Here is a 27612-nt window from a genome sequence, read left to right as displayed (position 1 = left end):
ATAATAATAATAATAATAATAATAGGTCTAATATAATAACATATTAATATAATAACATTAAATATAATAATAAATACGTTATGAATAATATTAATAATAATGAATATATTAAAAAATATTAAATATAATATAATATAATAAATATATTAAATATATTAAATATATTAAATATAAATATAATAATATAAACAATACGAATTAATTATTAATAAATATAATAGTAATATAATAAATATAATAATAACAATAGTAAATAAATTAATATAATAAGAATGATATCAATAAGAATATAAAATAAGAATAATAATATTAATGTTGAAATATATAAACTAATATGAACTGAATTGAACTGATCAGAACTGAACTGAACTTATTAGAACTGAAATTAAGTCCAAAAGAACATGACCTAAGTTAAGTAAGTTCAGTTAACTTCAGACAATTTCAGTTCAAAAGAACAGTATGTCCCTCCTGCGACACTGTCATGTAAAAATATCTGTCCTCGACAATTATCATTAAATTCAGGATGAAGATACTGGGTACACTAATACTATATCAGTAATGTTCCAATCACCCTTGACTTCCATTGTATTCAAACGGCACAAGTATATGAAACTGCTATTGCCTCTGAGCGAAGATTAAGTATAACTTATTTTAGCGAATCTTAGAGATTTCAACCAAGTATTTGTACAGTGCTTGAGGCTTTGAGAAGAATGGCGAATGATCGGCACCTTTAATACGAAAGACTTGTTCAGGTGGGGATGTCTTCATCATCTGTTCCTGTATTGTAGTGGGAATCGCATTATCTTCTGTTGTTTCTATGTAAAACCGGCGCACAGAACCATAGTTGCTCGAGAGGGAGAGCTTTTCCAAAACTGGTGCAAATGGTACAGGCCTCATAGACACGGATGCCAATGCAATGTCCTGGATAAAGATAGGTTAAAAATGTTAGCAACAAAGATAATGGGGAGAACTAGAATGTCACAAATCACTATCTGTTCTCTTAAACTTTTTATCAAATGCCTGAAACACCAACAATTAAAAGAAAGAAATCCTATTGACACTAGTGATAGTGTAAAATTGTGACGAGTCAATAGGTTAACGTTATCACAATAAACATGCTTGATACCGGGTTTAGTTGAACTTGTTATAATATACCGGTTTGCACTTTTGGTTGTAATTTTAGAGACTTAGCTTATAACTTACCAAGGCAAAGAAGGAGAGCAAAAGGAAAGCCAAAGGAATAAGTACAAAATCAAGAGAAGCAAGCAAAAGGAAGAATTGAAGCCTTGACATGCACAAACAAGAGACAAAATGAAGAATTGAGAACTCGGTTTCACAAGGGTCAACTTCAAACGCATATATCTGGAGTTATAGAGCTCGTATCGATGCAAGGCCAAGTGGCGGTGAAAGCTTGTGATCTTAGCTTTCCAACGGTAGGTCGCATGCCTTATTTGACCAAGAAACGAGAGAGTTATGGCTCTCGCAAGTTGCTGCCACAGGAAAAACCGCAGTCTGCCAAAATAACGGCAATCTGCCATGGCAGACTGCCAAGACCACGACAGACTGCCGTTTTGGCTGGAAACGAGATTCTAAATTCCGTCATATGTTCCTATTGAAAGCCCATTTTCCTATGCCTTGTTTTTAGACTATAAATACATGTTTTGCATTAGGTTTTGGGAACCCCTTTTTTTTCACCTCCTTACCATCAAATCTTATGCTTGAGTTTTAATCTTGTAATAATTAGACCTTAATCAATTTCCATTTTTATTGTAATCTTTCCACAAAAATTGGGTTGTAATCAAACTATGGTTGGCTAAGTCTTTCATCTTGGTGTAATTCATCCAAAGTTTCCAACTTTGGTATTGTAAGACTCTTTTAATCTCTCTTTACTTATCCATTGATCTTTCCTTGTGCTTATTTTCTTATGTTGAGTAGATGAACGTATGAATTGATCACTCTTGCATCTTATTTACCCAACTATTGCAAATTCTAGAGAAATGGTTTAATCTATCTAGGATTAATTGGAGCAAGCTTGTTGTATGTTGATTTGGTTTAAAGGATTCATGCAATAAGTAGGAAATTTCATGTCTTTTCTCATTTGTATGGTTTAATCTTGTGAGAATTGATCCTAGCTTCTTGTCTTGGTATAACCCTTAATGCTCATGTTTAATTTTCACTCATGGTTTAATGAATTGTTGATTAAACTTGAAGGATATACATGGATGGTTTAATTTGTGTATGTTAACATCTTGATTTGATAGTATTGGGTGGATAATAAGGAGAGAATTACAAAAGAGTCAAACTTTATCCTTGTTGGTTACTAAGGAGGGATTACACCAAGTCCTCTTTAATATTGAATTTTCTTGCTCACCAAGTGTTTGTCATATTGCTTGTTAGAAAAAGATTGCAACTTTACTTTGTTTTCATGTTACCAATCAACTCAAAACCCCCCCTTTATCTATGTTCATCTATTGTTTGTCATTGTTGATAACCATTGTTTGTTTATACACTTGTCATTAGTATTCAATAGTTTACAATTCAAGTATTTAGCTTAAAAGACCTTCTCTTGGGATCGACCCTTACTTGCACTATATTGCTTTATCATTTGGAGTAATCTAGAGCATAGTTTGGTTTATAAATTGTTAATTTGGTAGCTTAATTCTAGCTTTTTACGACATCTAGTTTTGCGTTACCAAATTTTGGCGCCGTTGCCGGGGAAGGGCAACATAGCTAAAGCTTGTTTTTGAACTATTGGTCTTTAATTAGTGTATTTAGTCTTTGTAAATATAGGACTCCTTTACTTGCCTTAGTTTGTTTATTTCTTTGATTTGATGGCTACTCGTTATTGTCGCCAAACTCATGATGAACCATTTTACAAGTTTTTTAATAGAACGAAAGAGTTTAACTCTCTACGTGAATACCCTTATGAGATGAGAAAACTTTGTAATGTGGTATATAATGGGTTGAATGAAGAAACCTTGTTCCTTACCGATAAATTGACTAATCAAGAATTTATTGGCAATGTCTATAACTATGAAGAGAAGTGGAAATTTTTCCTTATGTTGGCTATTGCGAGTAAAGAATTGGAGTTGAGAAATTCACTCCCTAGTGTAGCATGTGAGGCTATTCATGGTGAGGAGCCTCAAATTGAGGGATCGTTGAGTGAATTAGTTGAGGAAGTAGAACATGAAGAGGTTATTCACACTTTAGACAATGAGTGTTTTGATGATGGTTCCTATGATAAAGAGAATGATCTTGAGTTTGAAAACCCTCCTCCCCTTAATCTTGATACGAGCTACTCTTATAAAGAGTATTGTTTTTGGGATGATGAGAAGGATGCTTATGTTTTCACCACACTTCCATGCCACTCCCCCGTTGTGCTATCTACCGACACCTTGTGCACTAGTGATGATGGTTCCTCGAGTAATAGTCATGTTGATGAGAACAACTCCTCGGTCCTTAGTGGCCTTGGTGAGGAGTTGTCATGTGAAGAGTCATTGGGTCAAATTGTTGAAAAAGATGAACTTGAGGGAAGTAAGGTTGAGGAAGAGGTTGTTTGCACCTTTGACAACTCTTATTTTGAGGGTCTATTTGATGAGGGAGATGATATGTGTGACTTGAAACCTTCTTTGGCCTTACCATCCATTGAGATCCCTATTCACATTCCTTGTACCGAAGTTGATGCCTCACATCTTGGTAACAACTCCTTGGTTCGTAGTAACTCTTGTCCGAAATTGACCTTTAAAGAATCAAGGAGTGAGGTGTTTGAGAGGAATGAGGAAGGACCAATGATTTGTGAGGTGGTTGTGATAGAAAAAGAGAAGGTGGTAGCTCTTGAAGATATTTGTGACCCTTCAAAAATTATGAAATTTACAAGTGTGGGGGTCAAGGAATATGCAAATGAGGGAATGGAAAATGAGTTTGTAGAGGTTTACCCCCTCAAGGAGGAACCACCACAAATTTATTTTGAAAAGCCATCAAGCTTATCACCCAAAGAAGCTCATGAGTCCCCTTATTCTTACTTGGTCTTCACCAAGTCCATTCCATCATTCAAAGAGCCTTATCATGACAAGAAACCGTTCCTTGGGTATGAAAACTTGAGACACTTATCTTGTGTTTACTATTTCCTTACTTATGCTTGCTATGTGGGTGATCTATGCTATGGTCATGCCTCTTGTTTATGGGCTAGTGTGTATGACAAGTTACTAAGGGCGATGCGTTGTTCCGCTCTTGATTCTTGAAGAAGAAAAATGTTGAAAAGGCGTCGAGCAAACGACGAAAACCAAAAGCGCTTTACGGGAGGCCACCCGTACTCCTTTCACATTTCTTTACTCTCCTTTGCATTTCTAGTACTCTCCTCCACATTGAGGACAATGTGGAAACTAAGTGTGGGGGGGGGGGGGGTTTAGTTGTAACATATGTAAGCTTTATCTCATGTTTTTGATGCATTATTTAAAAAACCAAAAAAAAAAAAAAAAAAAAATGAAAATTCCGGCTAGGTGAAAACCCACAAGGGTGGGCACCTAAGGCAAGATTGGGAAGGTGGCCGAGGACGGAATGAAAACCCGAAAGGGCGTTCCGGGCAAAATGAAAAATTGAGTTGCGAGCCACCATGAGAGGAAAGGAAAAGCTAAGGTGAAAACCCGAAAGGGCACCTTAGGCAAAATGAGGGATTTTCAACAAAAAAATTGAAAAATTGAAAAATGCACCACCAAAAAGATGGAGGGACAAGAAGGGAGTGATAAGGAGGGTCTTGGAAGGAGGCTAGCTTTAGGATTTAATTTCTTTTTGTGTCAAAAAAATTTGCTTCATATTGGTGGTTTTTCATGTTGGCTACTAGGTTGTTGATCTTTATTGGTGTTTGGCCAACTTAGTAGCATAACTTTCATTGTTTGGAGTGATAAGGGAGTGATATAAGGGGAGTATGAATGATTTGAAGGATTGTGTAGGTCACTTTGCTATTGCCTTGGGATAAGGCAAGAGTGACCATCTTTGCTTTGGAGTGATAAGTAGGGTGGTTGTGAAGTTGATGAGTCGGAGTTGGAGGTGTGTTGTGTCTTGTTTAGAGGGATGTTATAAGGAGGGCGTGTGAGAGAAGAGAGTGTGTCAACTTTGAGTCTATATTTTCCTTTTTATCAGTGGTTGTCAATGAGGAAGTTATAAGAAGGTTGTAGTGAAGGAAGAGTGATCGGATTCTCCTACACTCACTTGATGGACTTGTGTACCTTCCTACTTAGTCTTGAGTTTTACTCGGGACGAGTAAAGTCCAAGTGTGGGGGAATTTCATAGTGTAAAATTGTGACGAGTCAATAGGTTAACGTTATCACAATAAAGATGATTGATACCGGGTTTAGTTGAACTTATTATAATATACCGGTTTGCACTTTTGGTTGTAATTTTAGAGACTTAGCTTATAACTTACCAAGGCAAAGAAGGAGAGCAAAAGGAAAGCCAAAGGAATAAGTACAAAATCAAGAGAAGCAAGCAAAAGGAAGAATTGAAGCCTTGACATGCACAAACAAGAGACAAAATGAAGAACTGAGAACTCGGTTTCACAAGGGTCAACTTCAAACGCATATATCTGGAGTTATAGAGCTCGTATCGATGCAAGGCCAAGTGGAGGTGAAAGCTTGTGATCTTAGCTTTCCAACGGTAGGTCGCATGCCTTATTTGACCAAGAAACGAGAGAGTTATGGCTCTCGCAAGTTGCTGCCACAGGACAAACCGCAGTCTGCCAAAATAACGGCAATCTGCCATGGCAGACTGCCAAGACCACGACAGACTGCCGTTTTGGCTGGAAACGAGATTCTAAATTCCGTCATATGTTCCTATTGAAAGCCCATTTTCCTATGCCTTGTTTTTAGACTATAAATACATGTTTTGCATTAGGTTTTGGGAACCCCTTTTTTTCACCTCCTTACCATCAAATCTTATGCTTGAGTTTTAATCTTGTAATAATTAGACCTTAATCAATTTCCATTTTTATTGTAATCTTTCCACAAAAATTGGGTTGTAATCAAACTATGGTTGGCTAAGTCTTTCATCTTGGTGTAATTCATCCAAAGTTTCCAACTTTGGTATTGTAAGACTCTTTTAATCTCTCTTTACTTATCCATTGATCTTTCCTTGTGCTTATTTTCTTATGTTGAGTAGATGAATGTATGAATTGATCACTCTTGCATCTTATTTACCCAACTATTGCAAATTCTAGAGAAATGGTTTAATCTATCTAGGATTAATTGGAGCAAGCTTGTTGTATGTTGATTTGGTTTAAAGGATTCATTCAATAAGTAGGAAATTTCATGTCTTTTCTCATTTGTATGGTTTAATCTTGTGAGAATTGATCCTAGCTTCTTGTCTTGGCATAACCCTTAATGCTCATGTTTAATTTTCACTCATGGTTTAATGAATTGTTGATTAAAGTTGAAGGATATACATGGATGGTTTAATTTGTGTATGTTAACATCTTGATTTGATAGTATTGGGTGGATAATAAGGAGAGAATTACAAAAGAGTCAAACTTTATCCTTGTTGGTTACTAAGGAGGGATTACGCCAAGTCCTCTTTAATATTGAATTTTCTTGCTCACCAAGTGCTTGTCATATTGCTTGTTAGAAAAAGATTGCAACTTTACTTTGTTTTCATGTTACCAATCAACTCAAAACCCCCCCCTTTATCTATGTTCATCTATTGTTTGTCATTGTTGATAACCATTGTTTGTTTATACACTTGTCATTAGTATTCAATAGTTTACAATTCAAGTATTTAGCTTAAAAGACCTTCTCTTGGGATCGACCCTTACTTGCACTATATTGCTTTTATCATTTGGGGTAATTTAGAGTATAGTTTGGTTTATAAATTGTTAATTTGGTAGCTTAATTCTAGCTTTTTACGACACCTATTTTTGCGTTACCAACTAGTCTTCTTTCTTAGTAAAACACACATTAGTGAATTCCCTCAACGCCCAGCAAATAACAAAATCGTTTATCGAGTAGTATATCATGGCAATCGCAACAGAATTGAGGTATCAGATAATCAAGTGTAAATTGTATATCAGCATTACAGTGCGAAAACAAAAGATTTGTGCCCCTAAACCATGCAAATCTACAATGAAAAGAACTGAACTAAGCTAGAGTAAATAAGAAAGAACATATATATATCATATGAGATGAGTTGACATAGTGGTTCAATTGAGTGCTTCGGTTTCACATGGTATATTGGGCCTGCTTTAAATGACCAAATGAGTGACTCGAGGTTGATGCTCCTTAAAATGCGAAAAAAAAGGGTGGCAACATAACATAATTTGGGCAACAGATAGAACAATACTCTTGCATGACCCTTCAACGATAAGGAGATACTCGTGTATCCAAGAAAATGCTGTGCTCAAGAAACTCTGGGACTCGGTAAAGCTGCCAGTAGAGCAAAATAAAAGATGCTTACCTTTGTTGGGCTTTGATTGAATAGCAGCTCCTTGAGCAAAGATTTCTCAAGATCAATTGATGTAGGCGGATGGTTATTTCCATTTGCGTATTGGAACTTTTGAGCTTGTTGCAACAGATCCAAGGAATCCACCTGTACCATAGAAGATAACTCGTAAAACAATCTCGCCGCCTCCTAAAAGTACAATATATGTGTTATCTAATGCTGTCAAAACTCCAAATAATCTACTCTTGTGCTAGATGTTCATGGTGCGTGCAAAGTAAGTTTTAAGAATGAGGCAAGCAAAAGAGCTGTTAAATTCAACAACGGGTCGGGGCCACAGCAAAACGGAGGAGAAAGAGTCTACAATGCAAGCCTAAGAGGGTTCCACTCTAATACTAATTGGCAATAGAGGGAGTAGCCCCTTGCCTTATATAGTGGAATGCTCTTCTCTAATTCTCCAATGTAGAATCCTTACATGTGGAACTCATATGGGTAGGAGCTTTTATTCTCAACAGAAGCCCTTATGTATTGGCGGTGACTACTAAAGTTACAAATTCAACATTAAAGCCCTAGACCTAATAAGATTTAGAGTTGACCAACATGAATTGTCGGTGTAAAATGCGAAAAGTGAAACAAGAGAGGTAGGTAGAGAGAGGAGGAAGTTAAAAGAGTTGCAATGATGATACAAAAACGGAGAGAGAGGAAGGAAACACTAGTAAATACACAAGGAACAATTCAAACAAGAAACAAGGTATAAGTACAAACCTAAATTATGTTAAGACACTACTACTTGACAATATAAGAAGGGCAAGAGGATAAAAGAGAAAAGATAACTGGACGGAAAAACAAATAGTCTATATATGAAAATGATGAGCTACAGCCATTTGCAGACTACAATAGATTGAATAGACGGACAGACAACGTGCAAACCTGCTGTGACAAGATATCAAGTGCACTTTGTCCGTCAGTCAACATTAATGCAGCAACATAAACAGCTTTTGAAACTTTTGATGGAAACAATTCCATTGAATATGATATGCAGCTCCCGCCAAAGTCATGCCCCACTAAAATCACCTACATTATGGAACAAGATCTTCAGAACATTCAATCTATATCTCATGATAAATCAGAACTCAATTTATTAACAGACACAGTTCATCCTAGAACTGCCTGAATTCTCATATAATTGTACAATTATTACTATGGGATCATAATAAGAATGACCAAGTGATGTTCATTTCCGACGGTAACAATTCTGGGAAAAACATGTATTCTATCATATCATTGGTCACTCAGAGATCTCAAACAATAATTCATGCGCACAGGTATAGTTTATAGTAGTTTCTGACTTTCTTCGATGCCATATATCAAAATATTCTTAATTAACTGTCTGATGTGCTGTAATTCTGTGCAGCAAGTAGTTACTCCTGACATTTCAGCAAGAGTAAAATACATAATTGACTTAAACATTGGACCACAAGTGGTATAAAGAATACTGAACTACTGAAGTGTTACAACTTACAAGCAAAGATATTAATGTTATTACCTTTTCTTCGTCACCAAGTTTCTCAAGAAACTCAGTAAGCGGCATCACATACTGTGAAAGACTAGTAATCCCATTGGTGTCAAATGAATGAATTCCTGATCCAGCTAAATCTATAGCAGTAACTTTATAGTCACTCTCCTCAAGAAGGGCGATAGTCTTATACCAACACCATGCGCCAAATCCACCTCCATGAACGAGCACAAAATGGCAAGCTGGCAGAACATCATGCTTTAGTTCCTGGCAAAAGCACAATGTAATCATGAATCTACCATACTGGTTCAATCTGTCAGTCAATGTATAATTTGAGTCAACAACTAACAAGTAACAAGCATTTAGATCAGCTGCCAAAGAAGTTTGATTTAGGGATTCATGGTTCACCTAGCTTACCCAACGATCTCGAGTTCAATTCACATGGAACGTAGCAGTACCGAAATCATAAACGAGTTTGCTGCCCTGTTGGCCTACTTGGCTCACATCTGGAGAAACATGGAGGTTCAATCCAATGCATAAACGTGGGGTTGGATAAGACAGATATATCAGTTAAATGAACGCTTTTATATAAAATTATGAAATTTATTATAAGACTTAGGTTTAGATTGTGAATGAATTGTATTATTTACGAAGGATGATACATGTATTTATATAAGTTACAATAAGGAGAGCTTGACCTAATTCTAGAAATATGGAAAATATATACTTGCTAAAAGTACAATATTTATTTAATCTTTTGCCTTGGAAAATAAGGAAGAATCTTGAGCGATGATCTTTTCCTTAGCTGAGTCGATATGGTTAATACGCCCCCTCAAGATGGACGTCCTAGGAAGAAGGCCAATCTTGCTACGTAGTTCTTGAAAATGACTTTTGGACATGGGCTTTGTGAGAGCATCGACGAGTTGATCTTTGCTTGCAACGTGTTGAATTCGAATCGTGCCGAGCTGAATGTGTTCGCGAACGAAGTTGAATGAAATTGTCATATGCTTCATGCGAGAGTGAAAAACTGGGTTTCGAGCATAGAGAGTGGCGGAGATATTGTCACAGAAGATAGCTGGTGGTGTCGTGACATTGATGTCGAGTTCGGTCAGTAAGTTTCGAAGCCAAATGAGCTCGGTTGTGACGGTTGCGACAGAGCAAAATTCTGCCTCAGTGGTGGAGAGGGCAACACCTTTTTGTTTCTTGGAGGACCATGAAATGGGGTTGCGTCCAAGATAAACAATGTAGCCGGAGGTTGATAGGGAGTTGTCTTTGTCGCCACCATGATCAGCATCACTGAAGGCATGGAGACGAAGCGGGGTTGAGCGATATAATGGAATGCCAAGGTCGATGGTTCCATGTAGGTAGCGCAGGAGCCGTTTGAGTGCGGTCCAGTGGGTTAAAGTGGGATGATGAAGAGACTGTGCAAGACGATTTACGGTGAAAGCGATGTCAGGCCTGGTTAATGACAGATATTACAAGCTTCCGACTACGATAGTCGGATTGATTATGAATAGGGTTGTGATCCTCACGGACCAACCGAGGTTCGACAGCCATAGGGGTAGCATTTGGTTTTGCTTCTAACATTTTATACTTGTCAAGAATGTCGGTTATATATTTTAATTGGTTTAAGTGTAGTCCAAGCGAATTTGAAGTAACTTCAATGCCTAGGAAATAAGAAAGGGGACCGAGGTCCTTTAGTGAAAAACGTTGTGATAATTTAGCGATGAAGGTTTGTAATTGGTGGGGATGTGGTCCAATGACAATAATATTATCGACATAAACAAGAATATATATACACGAGGTAGTAGAGTGTAAGGTAAATAGTGAGGAGTCAGAGAGTGATTGTTTAAAACCATAGGTGAGAAGATAGGTCTTTAACTCGGTGTACCAAGCTCGAGGAGCTTGTTTTAAACCGTATATTACTTTGTTTAATTTTCAAACATAGTCGGGTTTAGTTTGATCAACAAAGCCAGGAGGTTGTGTCATAAAGACATTGTCAGTTAAATTACCTTGCAAAAAGGCGTTATTGACGTCTAGTTGTCGTAGAGACCAAGATTTGGTGACAGCGATCGCTAATATTAAACGAACGGTGTTTGGCTTGACAACTGGACTGAAGGTTTCATTGTAGTCAATGTCGGGTCGTTGATGAAACCCTTTTGCAACGAGACGTGCTTTGTGTTGTTTAAGAGTCCCATCGGGGTGGAATTTGTTTCGAAAAACCCATTTGCACCCAATAACGTTTTGGGTCGAAGAGCGTGGAACTAAGGACCACGTTTGGTTCCGTTCAGGAGCTTGGAATTCTTCTTTCATAGCATGACGCCATTGAGGAAGAATCAAAGCTTGTTTGACGGTGTTGGGTAAATGATCATGGGTCGAAGGAATATGCGCGAGATTGTTTGCATAGCGAGGGTTGGGCTTTCGAATGTTGTTAGCTAGACAAGTAGTGATGGTTCGAACAGGTGGTAGGGATGGGTCGGTTTCTGGTGGTGGTGATGGGTCGGTTTCAGGTGGAGCAGCGGAAGTAGAGGGATGATCAGAGGGTGTTGTGGCAGCGGAGGAGGGCGGTGTAGTAATGGGAGTGGAGTCTTCATTGAGGGGTGGAGTTGGTGTAGTCGTGGAGGTCGAAGGAGCACGCCGAGTATAGACAATGGTAATGGGCTTGGAGGTGCGGACTGTGGACTGGTTGGGTGATGGCAGTGGAGTGTCGGGGTGAGGAAGAAGAGGAATGTGGAGTGAACACCAGTCATCCGTTTGAGTGGGAGGTGAAGGAGAAGGGTTGGTTGTTCGAAACGGATATTCATTATTGATAAATTTTACATGGCGAGAGGTATAAATTGTATGCGTTTTGGGGTCAAGACAATGATAAGCGCTTTGGGTTGTGGAGTAGCCAACGAAGATGCAAGCTAGTGAGCGATCTTCGAGCTTGTGTTTGGTATAAGGTCGGAGCCATGGATAAGAAAGACAGCCGAAGTTACGAAGTTTATTATAGTCGGGTTTTATATTATGTAATTTAAAGAAGGGTGAGTCACCATTTATGGTTTTGGTGGGTAGTCGATTGATAAGGTAGGTTGTCGTACTAAAGGCAAACGGCCAATAGGATGTGGGTAGGGCCGCGTGATTTAGCAAGGCAAGGCCGGTTTCGACAATGTGACGATGCCGTCTTTCGGCATATCCATTGTGTTCTGGCGTATGTGGTGGGGAAGTGAGGTGAGATATCCCGTCATCGAGGAGAGATTTATTTAATTTAATATATTCGCCGCCATTGTCTGAGAAGAAGCGACGGATGGGTCGTTTAAAATAATTTTCAACTAGGGCTTTAAATTGAGTAAATACTTGAGTGGTTTCGGATTTTTGTTTCAGCGGGTATAGCCATACATATTTTGTAAAATGGTCTACAAATATGATGTAATATTTGTAATGGTCTCGAGATAAAATTGGACTAGTCCATAGGTCCGAAAAGAGGAGGTCTAACGGTGCATTTGACGTGAGTGTGGAAGCGTGGAATGGTAATTTCTTGCTTTTCGAAACACAACAAGCATGACAATAATCTAAATCATTAACTTGCAAAAATAATTTTTTATTGATAAGTTTAAGTACATCATATGAGGGATGTCCTAACTTATGATGCCACGATTTTTGCGTGGTTCCTTTCTTGATAGCCGCGAGTGTCACGGGTGGGGGAGGACTCCAGTCATATGTCCCCTGTTTTGCTCAGCCCTGGAGGAGTATTTTCCCGGTTTGCAGGTCCTTTACAAAAAACGAGTCGCGTGTGAATAAAACATAAGCATTATTATCGCTACATAATTTTGAAATTGAAATAATATTACGAGAAATTTTTGGAACATGAAGAACATTGTTAAAATTAAGATTTTGAAGAGTGAATGAACCTGTATTAGCAATGTTGAGAGTGGTGTCGTCACCAATAATTAAATCATCGAGGCCGTCATAAGGTGAATGGAAGGCCAAGGTGTCGAGGTCAAGTGTAAGGTGATGGGAGGCGCCACTATCGAGGAGAAAATTTTGGTTGGGTGGTGGGTTGCCATAGTTGGCGAGGTGAGCTTGGGGTGGGTTTTGGTGTTGTCGATAGGTGGGTTCGGGAAAAACGATATTTGGAAACAGCTTCCGAAAAAGAGGACAATTGGAGATGACATGGCCGGTTTCTCGACACCACTGGCATCGACCCTTAAAGGGGCGAGGAGCAGCGGTGTTGGTGGAGGTGTTTTGGTGCGGGTTGTTTGAATAGGAGGGTGTGGTGTTGGGACGCGGCTGGCCACGGTTGTAGGGTTGGTTATGGCGATAGGTAGGGTTGGCGGATGGAGCGAAGTGATTGGTGGTGGGTTCATGTTTCATGAGAATTTCATGTTGCAGGAGCTTTTCATGGAGAGCCTCGAAGGTAATTGGTGTCTCTCGAGCTCGGACGGTTGTTATGACTGGTTTGTAGGACTCGTAGTCGAGTCCTTTTAGTACTTGCGCGATGACATCCTCAGGGTCGAGGGTTTTACCTATGAGAGCAAGTTGGTCGACACAAATTTTAATAGAATTCATGTATTCGGAAATTGTTTGATCGGTTGTTTTCGCAATGGAATCGAAGCGTTGTTTGAGTTGCATAATATGCGATCTCGAGGGGTTGGCATAGGTTTGGGCAAGAAGATCCCATGCCTCTTTTGCGGTTTTGGCCCGAACAATGAGTGGTTGTAGGGCAGTGGTGAGGGTACCCATTAGGGCACCGAGAATCAATCCATCTTGCTTGAGCCAAGTCAAGTAAGCCGGGTTTGGTTGGTCTTTTTTGTCGGCAGTGGTAGTCATTGGTGGTGGCGGAGACTCGGTTCCATCGACAAAGCCAAGAAGGCTAAAGCCGAATAGGATATTAGTTAGTTGAAAGCGCCAAGCAGTGTAATTGAGAGGATTTAATTTGACACAGTGGTTGAGGTTGAGAGAGGTCAATGGTTTAGTGGTTTCATGCGGGTTGGGAACAACGGTGTCGTTGGTGGTTGTAGACATGGTGATGGCGGACATATATAGAGGAGGTGTTGGATCGATTGAAGGTGGCACGGCGTGGTCGAAGGAAGGTGTTGGATCGTTGGCCTTTGGATACCATATAAGACTTAGGTTTAGATTATGAATGAATTGTATTATTTACGAAGGATGATACATGTATTTATATAAGTTACAATAAGGAGAGTTTGACCTAATTCTAGAAATATGGAAAATATATACTTGCTAAAAGTACATTATTTATTTAATCTTTTGCCTTGGAAAATAAGGAAAAATCTTGAGCGATGATCTTTTCCTTAGCTAAGTCGATATGGTTGTTATTTATCACCCAATCAACTAAATCCTCACAAAGACTTGCACTATACAGACTTTCTCTTTCCCATTTAGGTTTAATTTGGCATTACAGTTTTAACATGACGGCCGCTCAGGAGACATTGCAAAATCTTCTAAAAGATGAAAAATCATTATTGTCCTCCTAACATAACAAATTTACATGTCAGCATATCAGAGGACCTTAAGACTATCCCTAAGCAAGGTCACGAGGAAGGTCGTGACCTTGTTGGTCACCGTAACCAACAATTAAGCATGAGATTAGCGTGACGTTTTTTGGTTGCTCTTGACCTTATAAGGTCAATTTGTGACCTCTTTGGTTACTCTTGACCTTATTAGGTCAATTGGTGACCCAATAGGTGTCAAATTATCATTGGTCGTAAACAAAACAAAAAAGGTTGGAAGGTGAAAAATGATTGGGTTGATAACCTAGGTCGCGATCTTCTGCTTGAGAGGTGAAAATGGGTCAAGGTTAATAAGGTGGGATTAAGAGTAAAATCGGGTCGCGACCTAATTAGCGTGACCACTGCTTGGGAATGGTCTAATAGTCGCTGCCGGTATGATTATGATTACGATGACTGGAGTTTGTTACTTCCTCCATTCAACTCCACTCTACCAATTTGTTTTTTCACGTTTGCCAACGCGTGTTTTACGCGGTAAATATCGTTAAGTACATATTTGCAAAAATTATAAAAGTTAGATATTTTTAATGTACTCGTAAAGACGAATCAGACAAGATCTCACATGAATATATTTTCACTTATGTATTGATAGAAAATCGAGAATGAATGTGCACTTGTGAATAGTATAGAAAATAGAAATAGGTAGAGTGGAGTTGAATGGAGGAAGTACGTAGTAACATTTATAGGGGAGGTTTAATTTTTATTTTATTAAAATGAAGAAAAAGCCAATTATTTTGGTATCGAAATCTGGAAAATCAGTAGGTCTCCCTTGTGACGGTTCGGATCTTGCGACGGTTATTTTGTGAGTGGAAATGGGTAGAGGAGACAAGGTGGGCACCCACCCCATGTGCTCTTCTCTCACCCCCTATGGGTTTTTTGTGAGACAATATGGTACCCGTCACAAGTTTGTGACGGATAGCCTCCGTTATAGGGGAGAATTTGTGCTCGAAAATAGGTGACGAGAGGAAATTGATGAAAAGAACAGCCTAAAGTCAACTACAGTAATAAACAACTTTATGATGCAGCAGCTAAACACCCCCACATGCAACACTTGCGTATAAAAAAGAAGAAGCGCTGCAGAAGTATACACCTGGTAGGCTTACAGTTAGTAGTTGGGACTTGGGACCATTGAAGAGGTTTTAGCACTGAATGTAACCATTCTTTGGATCTTCTTTCCTATTTTATGCTACAACAAGTTGTAATGCTTTAATTAAAAGTTACGTACTTTAATTAAAAGGGTATGGCATAAGAAGAAACTCGGTTGTTTCCAACAGTTTGATCATCATTACCATAAACTCAACAACATGCCTGCACTACCTATTCAAGTACGTTCAATAATAATCAAATCACAGACACATTATTACTAATAAAATGGGGGTCCCTGGAACATAATGCTTCTTTAATTACTTTACTAGTTTAAAATCCGTGAAATTCACGGACTGTTTAATACTCTGTAGTTAGATGATTATCTTCAAGCTGATTATCCGTATATTGATAATAAACTGAAAGTCAATCATATATAAAATGTAAAACACAACAAATTAGAATTGGCTATGTGTACAGTTCGTATCCATATTATTTTAACAAAATCATAAATTATGAGTTTAAAACATGACTGAGATATCAACCTGTCAAATTTCAATCCGACCCCATCCGGTTTGTCAGGACCCGAAAATCTTGAGCCGTAACCTGTTCGATCTGAACCCAAAATCTTATCTTTATAAAAGCAAGAACATTTCTTGCATTCTCCTTCACCCACGTCATCAAATACAACTTCATTCCTTTAGTAATAGTGGTGGACCCAGTTGAAAAAATAAAAAGATTATTGTACAATACTTAACTAGCACACGTAGTTTTTGTCCGTTACTAAAATTTTTCTTTCATATGTTTTTTTTTTTACTTTTTATACCATGTCACTTTTTCAATATTTAATTTAAGTTGTTTTTTATATCAATCCGAATTACAAAATACATCAAACAATTAATAATATACGGAGTATTAAAGACATCATTCAGTTAATAATATATAAGTTGTAAATTATAAAAACAAAAATTAAGGTAAATTCAACATTTATATAAACTGACTTGAGAGCAACACATTTTTTTTCTAAAAATGAATTTATCATGGTAAATAAACACTCTTAAACACATCAATAAGTTAATAATAATAATAATAATAATAATAATAATAATAATAATAATAATAATAATAATAATAATAATAATAAACATTTATAATTTATATTTGGATAACTACTGGCGTATATTAAATAAAAATATAATAAATTCAAAAATTAATAAAAATTGAAATAATTATTAAATCGGTTAGTAAATTCCGAGCACTTGAAATATACAAAAGCAAATAAAAAAACAATCACCTCAAAAATGGAGCTGTAACTTATAAAGGAAAAAACATTTGGACCATTTTGTCACAAACAACCTCGTGCAATTATAAGAAATATTTGTAAGATTGATATGAAAAAATTTCTGCGACTTAAAAAAAATTCAATAATGGTACTGATTATTAAATTTAAATTGCCATGATTTCAAAATCAAAATCAATACAAAAATCACAAGTTTGAGAATTAAAATGTTGATAGAAAAAAAAATTTAAAATCATATTAGCCAGATTCCTAATGCATTATAAAAATCCAGTTGGAAAAAAATAGTTTAATTGAATATTTATAATTCATGCAGCAAATTTAAACCTTCAAAAACAAAATGAAACAATTGTATGATGATCAGATTTGGACTTTTAATTAAGCACTATACCTGAGGTCAATTAGTAAAAAAAATCATGAATCAAGTGAAAATAAGAGAGATCTACCCAAAAATAGACTGAAATAAATAGTTGTGAATGTTTTAGGTAGGCGTGTTTGATGTTCTTATTAAGGATGAAATTGAAGCTAGGGAACCGCATTGTGTGTATACAAAAGTGACGACAAATATATATTAGTAGGTAATTATGTATATAAGTGACGAGAGTGTATTTATATTATGAGGTTAAATAGAAGTGTGTTAAGAGTTTGAGGTTTAGTAATTGAAAGGATGTGCTTGGAATATTTGGGTTGCGTTAACATTATAAACAACAATAGGTTTTTTTAAAACGAATGTACCCGTTTTAAAAATTAAACGGATCAAATAATATCCCACTCGCATAAATAAGATAAACTTTTTGGCAATTTCAATGCATTCCGTTTGTCTTATGTATGATACTTGACCCGTTTTAAGGTGAAGGCGGATCGTTTCACAATAGAAAAATGTGAAAGCTTAATCTAATAATTATATTATACTCCCTACCATATTACTATTATATAAGACATTAAATCTTTGTTTATAATTTTTTTTCTCTATTTTTACTTAATAGTTAAACGGTATTAAAGCAAACAGCTAATGCAATTTATAAAGAATTCAATATGCAATAATAAATAAATTTTCCAATATTTGTAATATTAAAATATGTAACTGTAACTTTTAGTTCATTAGATGATATTAATTGTACTTCAGAATTTAATTTTATGGAATTTTGTTTTCAATATTTGTAATTTAGTCGAATAGTATTTAAAACCAGTTTAATAAGTAACCACGTGCAATTTGCACGAGGTTAAAACTAATAACCCTTTAATTATTTAGGGTTGAAACCCAACTCGTATAGGTCAAACCATTGAGCAAAGATAAATTAAGATTTTTAGTAAAATATTAATATTTATATATTATATTAAAAAATAATTAAAAAAGTATTAGTTTAAGTACTTTAAAATTTCTTTCAATATAATTATTGTAAACATTGAATATGATTAAAATACTAATATTAAATATGCTTTAATTTTTAAAAAATATTTTTCCGATCTATAAAAAGGTGTTAGATAATAATTGTTGACCCGTACTCTGAGTCTCTGACCCCAAAAAAACCCGTGACTCGTATGACTCGGGCCGTATTTGAACTGGCCCGATCCGTATGATCTGACCCGCCCGACCCGTTTTATTGGTCATTGAGATATTTAGATAACATAGAGGGTATACAACCCCACTTAAATGATGAAAAACTTGTCGAGGAAAAAATTAGTAATGAAACCACTCATAATTTAGAGTACTGTATCTTCTACATAAATAATAACACTCTTTTACTAAATATCATATAAAGAAGTTAATACAAATCTTCACATTTTTTTCATCAATTTTAAATCTCGAGTTTTTTGACTAATTTAATTATCTATAATTACATTTATATCATTGTTCAATATTGATATCATCTTAATATGTAGCATATGTCATTTTTTATAATAATAATTAATCATATTTTGTGTTTTATGGATGTATATTTATTTTAGAGAATTGGTTGTAATTTTCATTCATTAGATTAACAATTTAATACTAAATAATAGTGATATAAAAATAATAATGTATTAATTAATAAATATAGTAAAAGTATTATATGTAGTCTCATTTTTTTTTATCATATCCAACATAGACGTATAATTTTAACATAGAATTATCTTTTCTTAACATTGGTTTCGAAAAGATTAATTATTCAGTGAATTAAATTGATAAGATTGAAGGTGGGTTGTAGACATTTTACACAAAAACTTTGCAATTAAATCAACACTAACCCACGTTTTGATGTGGGACAACCTTTTAACTTTTGATTTTTTATTTTTCTGAAAATTAATAGCCAATAGAAACTCTCCAAAGAACTTAGCTTTTATATTCATACTAGTTTTAAACTCGTGCAAAAAATGCACGGCGTAATATATAACATGCGCTATCATTGGATATAGAAGTATATAAATGTGCGTTATTAAATGTGAATGCCGTGACAATGTAAATAAGTCTTTAATTAGAGATTCAACGTACATGTAATTTAATTAACGTTAAAGGTAATATGAAAAGAGTATATGACTTTTACAATAAATCTTCCTTAAGACGGCATTATACGTCTTAAACTTAAGACAGGTTTAATACATATCACTTGTGTATATGAGAATGCATAGGATAACAAAAAACATATTTGGCTTATATATATACTCAAGTGGTATTATACTTGACCCGTAAGACGGATAATGTCGTATTAAATCGTGTCATTCCACACATCTCTCATTAAATTTTCTCAACCTTCATTTCATCCTTACCACTCCGTCTTCTCTTTAACTCGTCTACCGTCTCAGCGTCTTTACATATTTGGCTTCAAACTCAGTTCTCAAGTATCAAAATTGTTGTTTTTGTAACGAAAAACAAAATGTGTCCAAGCATGTCAATCTAGTGATTCTTTTGTAAGTAATAGAGCTTTAATTTGTAAGTATGTTTTAATCATGATTCTTTTTAATTTTGTTGGATGATTTAAAGTATTGTTTACATTAATTTTAGCTTGATCTATCATTTTTATCATTATGTTTATGCATTATTTGATTCGTATTTTTTTATTCTAAGAATTTCTTTTTTTTTTTCGAAAAAGGTTGTTAAATCTAGCTAAATAATTGCTAGATGCAATCTTTTTGTCAATATTTGTTTAGTCATTTTAAAGAAAAATTGGAACTTTACAACAACATCAGAGCCTTAATCCCAAAATGATTTGGGTCGGCTGACATGAATCATCCTTTAGAACCGTCTAAGGGTGAACGCACACCTCAAAATGCGAATAGAAAAGGGAAAATGAAAAACAAAAGGGAGAGCGAAAATGTAATGGAAAGTCAAGGTGAACTTAGAGGTTTTAAAATTGAATTCCGGATTTATTTTATAAAAATTAAAAATTTAAATCGATAAAAAAGATTAAAACGATTTTGAAAACCGAAATAGAATTAAGGATCCGGAATGCTTTAAAAGTAAACCAAGTAAAATATATAATAAAGTGGTTGATAAAAAAGTGTAATAAAGGAGAGAAGACAAATAATTTATTTATTTTTAAATTACATAAAAACACTAAATATGTAAAAAAAAAAAAACATCAAACACTAAAAATCCACATGTATCCTTTCCCTCCATTGTGCCCTCTCCGTCACCATACTCTCCTCAAGCCCCAGAAATCTCATATCGTGCTCTATCACTCTCAACCATGTCTGCCTTGGTCTTCCTCTACCTCCAGGGACCTTTTCTGTTCTCCAAGTCTCAGGTCTTCTTCTCACATGGCCAAACCATCTTAGTCGGTTTTCCACCATCTTGTCCTCTATTGGCGCCACGTTTACCTTTTCCCTAAACACTAAAAATTGGAACTTTATATTTTATTTATTTATGATTCACGATTAATTGATAAGATTTTCTCACTAAATCTAATGTTAGATTTAAAGATTTCTACATTAATTATCCTGTCAATTAAAGTTTACGCTTTTTTTCACAACAAACACAATAATTTTTTCACAACAAACACAATAATTTTTACAGTAATTTTAATGTTATTATTACTTATTGTACTGCCATAAATTCTTAAATGGGATTATATCATGGTAAATTTAGATTTTATTCAATTTAATTTTATGAGCACATAATTGATGTGCACTTATCATTAATATAATTTGTATAAATTATTCGCAACTTTTTAACCTTGAATGAATCTTTATTAGCTTAATATTTGTAAATTATTTGTGAGAGACAAAAGCAAAATTAACTAATAATTAGGATGAGAAAGAAAGAGAGACTATTTGTAAAGACTTAGCTTTTATACTATGTAAATGTATACTTGTCTTCATATCAGGTAATGAAAAGAAGAGCGAAAGAATATGAGCCGTATACACACGAATTTGTCACAGTTATTAGAGTTGATCGACTCGTGTAACTGCTGTGTGTAACAATCATACCAGGCACTACCAAATTTATTCAACATTTATATGAAGTTGTTTCTACAAAGCCGTTGACTGGATAAAGGATTAGCTGGTACGGCAAATAAAAATGCGGAGTATACCACCTATAAACATCTAACATTAAACCAACTCTTTGTCAACCCCAATCATAAACAGTCATTCTACTCTTATTAATCAAAATTATAACAAAAAAGCCACACCTAGTACCTTGCCACGGTTAAATAACTACTCCCTTTGTTCAACCCAATTTCATACCTTTAATTAAAATACACGTCACTTATATTGAACAAAAGAATGGAAATGGCTTCCAAGAAGATAGTACATAGCACTAGATGCGCTTCTTGAAAGAATGTAAAATAAAAAAAAAAACAATAACTAATCATTAGCCAGCCAGAGACCCAAGATCAAGGCTTCCCCAAGAGCAATCTTGTTTAATATTTATAGTTTGAGTCCATGCTATCTAGACTTGGACCAAGTCTATCACCCTCGGGTGACTTAACTAATATACGTGGTTTGTAGGCTAGCTATATATCACGTATCCGAGGGTAGAATTTCGTGGCATGCACATAAATTAAGTGGCATGAATGAAAAATTCATTAGTGTACGGAGTACAATTTTTGCCGTAATACGATGGAATTTCTCAATCTTAATTGGTTAACTTAGGAAATCATTTCCCTGAGAATTTCAAGTTGACAGCGCAGCAAGCAGACAATTCCCTACGATTTTTGACCTTTTTGATGAATTTGAAAGGAAAAAAAAATAGAAAATAAATGACTTAACAACACAAAGTATTATAATATAGCGAAATTTTTAATTCAATTCTCAAATGCATTTTTGTAATTCCGCAACATGATCAACTTTATTATAATTCCGGAGAGTGAGATTAAAGAATAAAAGAAACCTGATTACGAAGTTGATTCGGGTGAAGGAGAGCATCAGTAGAAGAGCGTGCCCTTGAACTTGAACTCCTTGGCAAATTATGTTGTTGTTGCTTTTTAGAAAAAGGTGGGTACCTCAGAGAAGTAGAGCGATCAAAGGGAAGTGAACCGTTTTGCTGCTGTCCTAGAATTATAGCCGCGGCAGCAGCAAGTGCTTGTTCATGAAGGACCTCATTATCATTCTCTCGTTTAGACGACCGCATTCTCGAACATTTGTTGGTGGTGCCGTTGATGCTGCTGCTTCTGCTGCTTGGGACTGAGCTTGATCTTCTGTATGGCAACCGTTTCTGGGTGGTTTGGTGTTTGTTGTTGTGATCGCCTGTATTGCAGATATTTCCCATTTGTTTGTTGTTTGCAGAGATTTTTACATGGAGAGGGAAAAAACAGAGGAAAAAGGAGGGGGGAGGAGGGGAAGGAGGGGAAGGAAAAGGCTGGTTTAAATAGGCTGTGAATTAGGAGGGGAAGGAAAAGGCTGGTTTAAATGCATACTCATGTATGCATTTTATCGTTCTTCGGATTGCGAAATTTAGTGGACTTTTGTGGTATTTGGTTTTGTTTTATGGAGCTCCCAAAGCTTCAATGCGGGCGTCTGTTTTGAATGATTTGGAGGGTTGTTTAGAGTCTCTCGAATATCCTTACTTAATTGTAGGGGATTTCAACCAAGTAGAATTTACAACTGATAAATGGAGTTCATGTTCGTCAACAATTGCTGGTGCTTCGTTTTTTGGTGAGTGGAAAATAAGAAATGAGCTTGTGGACATTCCGTTCAAAGGTCCGCAATTCACGTGGTGCAACAATCGTCATGGTTTTGGTCGTGTGTATGAAAGAATTGATAGGGCTTTAGCCTCTAAGGATTGGTTTTCCATTTTTCCTAATACGGGTTTGAAGCATTATCCGATTCAAATCTCTGATCATGCCCCTATTGAGTTAGATCTTAATCTTGTACAAAATGTTAGTAAAAAACCGTGTAAGCTGGATGCTTGGGCACTTGAAAATGAGGAGTGTCTTTTGGAAGTTCGGAAGGTGTGGACAATGAATTTTGTAGGATCCCCGGCTTACCGTTTGACTAGGAAACTAGCTGTGGTAAGGCAAAAAGTGAAATCATGGACTTTAGATAAGAAGAGTGAGTGGAATCAGAAATGGGAGAATTTTGATGTTCGACTGGAAAAGGGGATGGAGTTGGCTATTAAGGAAGGAAAGGGCGAGGAACATTCTAAGGTGGATGAGGAGGTACGAGCTTTTGCTAGAGCCGCGGCCTGTTTTTGGAAGCAGAGAGCGAAAATACGGTGGTCTGTGGATGGGGATGCTTGTACTAAGTATTTCTTTAACTGGGTCAAGGGTAGAGCGGGGAGAAATTTTATCTATGGTATTCGGGATGATGAGGGTGTGTGGAGTTATGATCCAGGGGAGGTAGGTATTGCTTTCCGGCGTCATTTCATGGATCTCTACAAGGCACAACCGGGAATGGTGACGGAACCTCTTTCTTGCTTGGAGGATACTGTGGGGCTTTTGGATGCGGAGGATGATATCTTTACGGGGATTACTAATCGTGTCACGGATGATGATGCGGACTGGCTAAGGAAGCCTTTCTCGGCCAAGGAGGTCCGAAAAGCGGTTTTTCAAATGGGTCCTCTCAAGTCCCCTGGTCCTGATGGAATTCCGGCTATGTTCTTCCAAAAGTGTTGGGGGTGGATCAAGTCTGATCTCACTACAGCTGTGCTTTCGGTGCTGAATTCTGGGAGGGTGTTAAGGGAGGCCAATCGGACTTTTATCGCTCTTATCCCTAAAGGTGATAACCCTGAGACAGTTCAAGATTACCGCCCCATTAGCCTTTGTAATGTTTTTATGAGAATTGTCACTAAGTGTATTGCTAACCGGTTGTCTAAAGTGATGGGTTCCTTGGTCGGGGAATTTCAAAATGCTTTTATTCCGGGAAGGCTGATTAGCGACAATATCTTGCTGGCTCATGAGGCTATTTATGCCATTAATGGACATAAACAGGGGAGAGTTGGAAGATTTGCGTTTAAGGCTGATATGAGTAAAGCTTATGATAGGGTCCGGTGGCAATTCCTGGAGTTAACTTTATACAAGTTTGGCTTCCCTGAGACGTTGGTAAAGCTGATTATGAGTTGTGTTTCTACGGTGTCGTATGAGGTTCTTTTTAATGGTTCTGCACTCGATGCTTTTAAGCCAACTTGTGGTCTCCGACAGGGAGATCCCCTTTCTCCGTATCTCTTCATTTTATGCATGGAAGTTTTGTCTGGGAAGGTGCTCCAAGCGCAATCTGCAGGGGTGCTTCAAGGCATCCGGCTCTGTCCGGAGGTTCCTCCTTTAACGCATCTATTTTTTGCGGATGATGCTGTTTTCTTTCTCCAGGATGCCAACCGATCGGTGTATAGGTTAAAAGAAATTTTGGATGCGTATTGTCGGGCATCGGGGCAACAGATTAATGATAAGAAATCAGGTGTTATTTTTAGTCCAAGTACGAAGCTGCTTCAGGCTAAGACATGCTTACAAGTTCTCAATATTCGTGATAATAAAGGAATAGGAAAATACCTTGGTTTACCTACTGAATTTCAGGGTTCAAAGCGCGATATTTTTGCGGGCCTAACTGAGATGGTGGCAAAGCGAGTTTCTTCGTGGAATGGAATTTTTCTATCACCGGCGGGTCGTTTAACCTTGATTTCTTCTGTCTTATCAAATCTCTCCAATTACTTTCTATCGGCCTTTAAGATGCCGGTAAGTGTGTCTAGCAAGATTAATTCTATGCTGGCGCATTTTTGGTGGGCGGGATGTAAGGTAGGGAGAACTACTCACTGGTGTAGTAGAAGGTTCCTTAGTCTGCCGAAGAGTTCGGGAGGGCTCGGAATGAGGAATATTGAGTGCTTGAATCAGGCCTTGTTGGCTAAACAGGCTTGGCGGATTGTTTCAGGACAGACCTCCTTGTTTTGCAAGATCTTTAGGGCCAAACTATTTGGTAAGGAAGGTTGGCGGGAGGGGTCATCTTATTCACGTCGAAGTAATGTCTCTTGGGCGGTTCGGAGCATTCGCTATGGGATGGATCTTATTTTGCAGAATGTGGCTTGGAAGCCTGCGGTACGGTCTGAGCTCCCGGTCTGGTCCGCGGCATGGGTGGCTGGGGAAAAACCGGATCCAAGTGCAGAAGCTATGCTACCGGAAAATTCACACTTTAAAGATATGAGAGTCAAGGATCTACGCTCATTGGATGAGCGCTGGGATGAAGAGTTTGTCCGTTACTTGTTCAGTAATGAATCAGCTGCAAAAATCCTAGCTATTCCTGTTTGTGTCTCGCAGATTACGGACAAGGTGTTCTGGAGGCACACCCATAATGGTCTTTACTCAGTTAAGAGTGGATATGGAGTTGCCTTTGATGAATTTATGACGCTTCATGGGACCACTAAGGATAGGACTCGATTGACAGAGTCCGGGGTGGCATTCTGCAGGAGTAAGCTATGGAAGTTACCTGGACCAAACACTTGGAGGGTCTTCTTGTGGCGCTTACTGACGAATTCGTTACCTATGGGAAACGAGTTTGTTAAGCGGGGTTTAGGTACAGATTCGACTTGTAAGCTGTGTTCTCGGGAGGAAGGGTACACTGAAACGAGTGTGCATTTATTTCGGGATTGTCAAATCGCGTGTCGGGTCTGGGCTTGCTCTGATCTTGGTATAAGGATTGAAGGGGATGCACATATTGGGATAGAGGAATGGATTATTAATTGGCTCTCTTACCTTGAAAAATTGGATGGTGCGGAGGATAAAATTGTTAAATTCTTGGCAACATTATGGTGCTTGTGGCTAACTCGTAACCGGGTTGTTTTCCAGGGGGAGCCTTTTCATCCGCTTATGTATTTTGGTTTATGGTCGAGTTCGGTCGACACTGCTTTGCAGGCTCTTAACAGTGGGAAGGAGGAGAGCGACTGTGGAGAGGTGGATGGACGGATAAGGGAAGCAAGCCAGATACGTGAAGGGCGACCTCACTTTGTGGTAGGCAGACGGTATTCGTGTACAGCCACTCGGGTAATGGTAGATGCTGGGTGGAAATCGGTGGGGGAGGCTGCGGTAGGGTGGATTGCGTACGTGGATGAGGGTGGCCCGGGGCTTTCCAGAAGTACTAAAATCTGTGCGGAATCCAGGTTGCAGGCTGAAGCTTTAGGAGTTCGGGATGTGTTACGATGGGCGCATTCTCAAGGGATTCTTCATCTTGAGGTCAACTCGGACTGCTTACAGCTCATCCTTCAACTAGCAGGACTGGAGTTTGAGCATCATCTCATTAGTGGTGTAATTAGTGACATGCGTCTTCTTTTTCCTTATTTTCATTGTCTTTCGTTTAGGTTTGTACCGCGTCGTCTTAATAAGGTTGCTCATGGGCTCGCTAAGAGGGCTATGAGTGACTAGGCTTTGGATTGCTTTTTTACTGCTGCCAAAAAAAAAAAAAAAAAAAGTATCTGAATTTGGTTAGAGCAAAAACTCTTCGGCCCTGTTCTTTTTTATTGAAACAGATCGATCTCGAATCGAATCGAACTTATAGGATCTCGAATCGAAATGAATCGAACTTATAGGATCTCGAATCGAATCGAACTTATAGGATCTCGAATCGAATCGAACTTATCGAATTTGAACTGAACTTATAGCATCTGAACTTAACTTACACGTTTCGAATTTAAATTAACTTAAATTAATTTAACTTAATTATTATTATTGTTGTTGTTGTTGTTGTTGTTGTTGTTGTTGTTGTTGTTGTTGTTGTTGTTGTTGTTGTTGTTATTATTATTGTTTTTTTATAAAACCATAACTTTTATTATTATTATTATTATTATTATTATTATTATTATTATTATTATTATTATTATTATTATTATTATTATTATTATTATTATTATTATTATTATTATTATTATTATTATTATTATTATTATTATAAAAACGAAAAATTTTATTGAGATTAAACAAAAAAATTATAAGAAAATAGTTGGCAGCCAAGATAGAACACTGATAAGAAAATACAGTTTAAAATACAAGGTAAGATAATAACATACAAATGAGAGTCAAAGACTGTATAAGAATTATTGTACGATTATTATATTTTTTGTATAACATAATGTATCGAGTACTCCCTCCGACTTGCAAGTACTTTTCAAACTACGAAAATTGTACGATTTAATGAGTATAAATATAAATAATAAGGATCACGTATAATGATATGTATCTAGTAAGGTAAAAGACATTGGTTTGTTCATACATTATACTACGGTTACATTACGATAAAAAATAATGAGAAGAGTGATAATTTTGTTTTAAAAATAATAATGTATATATGTACCGAAATAATTAATAATGTCAAATGTTTTTGCATTGGTTTTTAAAAGTAATATTCTATATATAACTTTTCTAAACTGAATTTATAGGATCTGAACT

The 27612-nt window shown here is 36.7% G+C and overlaps 1 protein-coding gene across 1 annotated transcript; it reads right to left on the bottom strand.

Moving 5' to 3' along the window:
- Nucleotides 1–264: 264 nt before the first annotated feature.
- Nucleotides 265–22747, bottom strand: LOC141611894 (putative methylesterase 11, chloroplastic). The gene is made up of 5 exons (XM_074430546.1): nt 22140–22747; nt 8969–9205; nt 8353–8496; nt 7441–7572; nt 265–921 (listed from the first exon to the last, which is right to left on the bottom strand). Exons 1-5 carry the CDS (start codon nt 22515–22517, stop codon nt 652–654), a joined length of 1161 nt encoding a protein of 386 aa, XP_074286647.1. The 5' UTR covers nt 22518–22747; the 3' UTR covers nt 265–651.
- Nucleotides 22748–27612: the final 4865 nt, after the last annotated feature.

The sequence above is a fragment of the Silene latifolia genome, chromosome 11 (assembly GCF_048544455.1).
Source record: "Silene latifolia isolate original U9 population chromosome 11, ASM4854445v1, whole genome shotgun sequence".
NCBI lineage: Eukaryota > Viridiplantae > Streptophyta > Magnoliopsida > Caryophyllales > Caryophyllaceae > Silene > Silene latifolia.
Note: the sequence above shows the minus strand (reverse complement) of the source record. Positions and strands in the feature narration are given on the sequence as shown.